The 6,000-nt window shown below is 38.1% G+C and overlaps 1 protein-coding gene across 1 annotated transcript in view; it reads right to left on the bottom strand.

Annotated features, from left to right (window-relative positions):
* Positions 1-3,578: 3,578 nt before the first annotated feature.
* The window catches only part of IFTAP (intraflagellar transport associated protein), a gene marked incomplete at its 5' end in the record, with an annotated part of 40,934 nt that continues 38,512 nt past the window's right edge, over positions 3,579-6,000 (bottom strand). The window contains 1 exon segment of the mRNA XM_062632768.1: positions 3,579-4,595. Coding sequence (XP_062488752.1) covers positions 4,443-4,595 — 153 coding nt within the window.

Here is a 6,000-nt window from a genome sequence, read left to right as displayed (position 1 = left end):
GCTATATATTCAGTAATGTTAAATCAGGAACTAATTTGGCTCCATATTCTTTCAGCTAAGACTGTAAATACCTGGGTCCCATCTGCTCTGTATGAATACAGATGGCTTCGGTGGAGTTCTGCCAGTTTATAGCAGCAGAAAATCAAGGCCAGAGGATCAAAGCGTCTCCTCCATAACAGTAAGGATTTGCTTCCATGCCATCCTCTTCAAGAGGTTCTGAATTATCTGGTGAGTACTCTCCATACTAAAATTATGTATGTATTGTATGTAATGTAATGATACCTTTGTGCATTAATAGAAATATACTTAGAAGTGTATCTGAGTCAGATTTGTCTGCATCTCTTCATTTCTTCCATTTTTATCTTACTCTTTCACAACCATTATCTCAGCAAATAATTACTCTTCCTTTTACGCCCACAAGGAGTAACTCTGAGCATTAGTAATATCTAAGCTTGCACCATTGCCAGCCAAGGTAACAACCATTCAGGTTCCTACCCTAGTGGAAGGAATATTATTCTTTCCATAAAACTCCAGGAGTTCCTCCCCACAGCTCAGGATCCATCAAGACTGCGGAAAGAAACAGTCTGGTAACACCTTTCACTATATCATTCCCCCTTGTCCTTGTCCAAAGCCCCTCTCCAGCTTTCTTATATGTCCCTTTAGGCACTGGAAGCTGCTCTTAGGTATCTCCAGAGCCTTCTGTTCTCCAAGGATGAACAAGCCCAGCTCTCTTCGCCTGCCTACAGATGAGCTCTCTGAATTATATGGATGTATATCTGTTGCACTTTGGACATCAATGAAGTCACGAACACAAAGGGATTAGAGAGATGCATCACCCAGCCTTAACTTCCAAGGGGTGAAAGATTCTGTAGTTCTAAATCCTTGCCAGTGTACTAGGGGTAAAATCATATTCCCTACTGCAGCAGCTCCTAAGTTGATTCCAAGTAGCACTTTAAGCTTCCTGTTCCATGTGTGAATTTTGCCTTTAATTCTGGAAAAGAGTCTAAATGTTTAGAAAAGACTGTAAATAGAAAAGGACAACATCCTTACAGAAAAGGACAACATCCCTCACAACTCATGCTGAATATTTTAAAAAGAATACAAGCTATAAGAAGAAAAGATACATATTATTCAGACTTTGAACCACCTTGTGAACACTGAAACAATTCCAGGTAACTAACTCCATGTACATGTATAAAATCTAACATGCACATAAAGTATGTTCTTAAAAATGACAACCTGGTAATGGAGAAGAGGGAAACATGCCTCCTCTGTGAAGGATAATCAATTGAAAAGTACAGTCCAAAAACAACCACAGGGGCAAGCCAATAAAATATTCAGAAAATGAAGCCTGCATTGCCTGACCACAACTGTGATATTCATCTTTCTTAAAAAAGAGCAAAAATCTATCTCATGAGTGGTGTAAATGTAAGTGAATTATCCCCATTCCTCTGTCACTAGAGTTCCAATTTTGTTGGGTATTCTGTAACAAAGTGTTTCTTTATATCAAACAGAACCATACAATGACTAGACTGAATGATATTTACAGAGCATAATAGGTATTCTGAACATCTGGTAAAAGAATCATCTCATCGTATGAGAGAAGGTCCTGAATGGCTGGATGTATCTCTAATGTACAGGGAAAAACTGATAATGAAATGAACAGAAAATGTACTTAAGAGATTCCAGAGGTGATTTGGAATGAAGATCATCATGAATCCCTGGACAAGGTTTCTCATTGACGCTACTGGCTATAAGATTCCAACAGGACGAATCTCTAGTTTGTGTGCCTCATACCTTTTTTATAATAACATACAGAAAAGTTCTGAATTCATTATTCCACAAAAGTTCATCTTCATTTATGGTTGATTCTTTGTCTGCAGGATAGCAAACTCTGTACACACAGGTCTCTTGCTTTATATTTGCTATACATACATATAGTAATGAGGCTGTCCCTCTTATTTCTCTGTTGAGGCTTTTAAAGGCAGACCTTGCTATCTTTATGCAGTAGTTCTCCATTTGTTCCTCCCAGATTTGCCATTGGAACTCTTCCAGAACTTAGTTCTTATCCCTCCCATTTATACACATTAACTGTGTCTTCCAGAAGAAGGTGAATTAATAATTAAATCTGCTCAGGAAATTTTAGCTGAATGTTTCACTGGAATATTCCAGTTGGATCTGAAGCACTTCATTCAAAGTAGGTTGGGTTCAACAACACAATTCATGGAATTCAAATGAACTCACATTTAAAAAAAAAAAGGAAGATGTTTCCCAAACAACAGTAGAATCTGATAGATAGCAAATTATCTCAAAAACTACAGCACAGGCATCTTTATTAGTGTAAATCTAAAAAATTAATTTCTCATTATCTCCTACAAGCAAGAACCTATACAGACTAGTTTTTCTATACAACACACTGGCAGTTTTATATTACTCTCTTTAAACATCTTGTCTGAGACCCCTTTCTTTTCTGGAGAAGAGAAGGTTCTGGGGATACATACAGCAGTCCAGTACCTTAAGGGGCCAACAAGCAATCTGGAGAGGGGCTTCTGACAAGGGCCTGCAGGGACAGGACAAAGGGGAATAGCTTTAACTTGACAGAGGAGAGACGGAGATGAGCTCTTAGGCAGAAGTTCTTCCCTGTGAGGGTGGTGAAGCACTGGCACAGGTTGCCCAGAGAAGCTGTGGCTGCCCCATCCATGGCAGTGTTCAAGGCCAGTTTGGATGGGGCTTGGAGCAACCTGGTCTAGTGGAAGGTGTCCCTGCTCATGGCAGGGGGTTGGATCTAGATGAACTTTAAGTTCCCTTACAACCCAAACCAGTCTGTTATTCTATGAGTCTATGAATCTCGCTCTTGAACTATATCCCCCTAATCAAGGTAAACACCATTTCTCAGAACAAATACTATTCAGATTTCAGTGGTGTGTGATTATGGTCTACAAAATTACTGATCCAGAACATTTACTTTGGAGAATCAAAGCACCTTTCCTTGCTTTTCTAAATTGCCAATAACAGATCAGCCGACCAGGCACGGGGATTTCATTCACAGCCTTTAAGCAACTTGTGTTTTGGTCTCTAGTATGTCTGCTCCCTTCCTATATTGATCCCACTTCATAAGTAATATATTCACCCACTTCAAAAGTAATGGAGATAGACAGGCCAAGGACAAAATGTTGGTCAACAGACTTTAGCTAATGTAGTTTCACCAGAAAACAATGAATAATACAATTCAGTGCAGTGACGTTAAACCAAACCTCAATAGTGAAGCTTCCACAGTAAGCTGGAAAAAAGTAATTCTAAAAACCTCATAGCTAGAGTACATACTACCCTGTGTCAAAGATACACACTCTTCTCACCTTTACTCAACTCCAGAGTATGCTGTATTTCAGTGATGCTTAGTATAAGCCATAAGCTGGAATTTGGAATCACCTCAATGCCAATTTTCAATATGAACAGAAATTTGTATTTTCAATGCCAATTCTTTTAATGGATGAGATGATTATTTTTTACTTTGTGTGGAAGGCACATGTTATTATTGTTAGGAGTTATACAACGTCAATTTTGATGAACTCAACGAGTTTATTGGAAACAGGAATATTTATTTCTCTGCAGAACTGAAGTAGCTCAAAAAACAGAGAAAAAAACCAAAACAACATTCCCATATTTATCCACTCATGTAACTCCGTACATTTAAACCTTATAATGAAGTGAGTTTATGGACTGATCTGTCAGCTGCAGAAAGCTCTTATTTGCATTACTGAAAGAAGTAGGTAAACGGCAGCTCTAGGACTAGTTTAGCACTAGTCAGGACCTGAGTCTGCACCAAACAGAAGCAATAGTAGCCATAGCGCTATTTTGAATTCCACCAGCTAGCTTTGGTCCTATGGAGCAATTACTCCAGCACGCCTCACCTGAACCAATACAGCATGCACCCTGCTCAAGGATTTTTCTACAAAAGGGAATTCATGGTTGTCACTGGATACATCCTTCCAAATGCCTTGTACCACCTGGAAAACAACATCATAGCTAAACACTGCAGACTAAAAATATTATCTATATAAATATTTTCTATACAACATTATTATTATACAAAAATCCTGTTTGGGTTCAGGAACAAATGCAGACTTCAGTCAACCTGAATGCCTAAGCAAATCATTGTACAGACATATAATATAGTAGCTGAATGGCTATTATACAAGAACTCTGAGCAAGCACCATCTTCCTATTCCATGTTCTCATGAGGACTTGGAAGGAGGAGATACAGGGGAAGGGAACCAAAGTCTCCAAGGCACATTGGTACAGCAAGCAAAAAGGTATTGAGGATGTCATTTACTGGCCACACAGACAAAACCACTAAATAAGGATAAAGTGAAGTGCTAGATTTACCCCCTAAAATGTTATTTAGCAGCACTGCACAGAATGCCTTCAACCCAGTCTTCAGCTCATGCCGACTTCACATCTGTCCCTGTTTTCTTCTCTTCAGACAAATCTATAATGGCCTTGAGCTCAGCTTCAGAGAACTTCGGGGTCAGTGCCACACTGTCATAATCAAATCCTTCATCAAGTGAGAATGGGTGAACATCATCTCCTAGTGGCTGTAATGAAGAGAAACAGATATGTAAGTAACATTGCTGCAAGTGAAGATAAGGGAGCTCAAAATACAAACTTCTAATTAATACTTCCTGACTCTAGCACTGTCAGCTGATTAAGCTCTTTTTAAGTAAAAGAATAAATTCAATTATTCAATTTGACCTAATTTAAGCCATTTAATGTGCTCCATTTGTGCTGTACTGTATCTGAATGAATATAATTAGCTAATTTTGCCCAAGGCAAGGAATCTAAAAACCTCCCTTGCATGTATCTATTACATTCTTGACACTAATACTGGCAGGGCTGTGGGGATATGGACAGTTACGTACAGATATGTTAAATTTCAAAGACAGATTCCATATCCCTAAAATTTCAGCAAATATCACATGGAGCTTGGGTGTACATGCATCTGATACTAATGTAATATGCTTCCCAGAACACAGTTTCAACAAAGGAAATGCCTGGAATAAGCAAGATGACACAATCAATTTTCAGACTGTAATTCTTTTCACCATCTCAGAAATATGCAATTGGCTGGTTTGGATTTCTTGCATGATGACTGTAAGAGTTGTACTGCATTTGCCAATGTTTGCTTTGTTGACATAGTGTAAAGCATTTCTTTATTGCTTCTTATTGAAATAATTTAGAATAAACAATCTGCCTATAAAATAAAATAATGAAAACAAGTAACTGTGGCAGGCTGTATAAGGGGCCAAGACACAGAAGATTTATGGCCAGCAGTTACATAAAATTAATTCCAGAGCTACACAGAAGACACATCCTTGCTGCCCAAAATGGATATGAATGCCCCCTATCCTTTGAGAAGTCTAGAAATTTCAACCATGAAAAACAGCACATCTCCTTAAGGGCTATGTGTTTCAAAGATTTAAGTACTTGAGTACCAAGTAAGCAAAACATTTAAACACATGCTTATTTTTATAAACTTCTGACAAATCCTCAATGAAGCCAAGGACTGAAGTTAAAAATATGCCTTTTTTTTTTTTTTTCTGAAAGGCAAGAAGGACACTCAGCATCTTACCACTCAGTTTAGAAGGCCCAGTTTCTGGTAACATTTTCTAAGAAGCTGCATTAACACAGTTAATGCCATCTAATAAATCAGAGAAGTGGTAGTGGGATTTCTCTCCAGTGACCTGGAACCTGATAGAGATGGCAGCAAATGCCCTGCAAATTCTACATCTTTTATTAATAAACTTTAATATTTACTGATTGATCAGGAAATATTTTTCTGGTTTTGTACAATTTTATTAATCATCTATATTGCTTAATGGCTTAATGTACTATGGGCCTGGCTTACATTGGCTTCTAGAGTTGCTGGATCATATATACCATCTCAGATGCAGACCTTGAGACCCTAGGCAATTATAAATGAGAAAAACAAACTTCAGATAA

Source organism: Pezoporus occidentalis, unplaced genomic scaffold (genome assembly GCF_034315485.1).
Source record: "Pezoporus occidentalis ecotype Australia unplaced genomic scaffold, CSIRO_AGI_Poc_V1 ctg398, whole genome shotgun sequence".
Taxonomy (NCBI): Eukaryota; Metazoa; Chordata; class Aves; order Psittaciformes; family Psittacidae; genus Pezoporus; species Pezoporus occidentalis.
The sequence above is the reverse complement of the archived record's forward strand: the minus strand, read 5'-3'. Positions and strand labels throughout refer to the sequence as shown.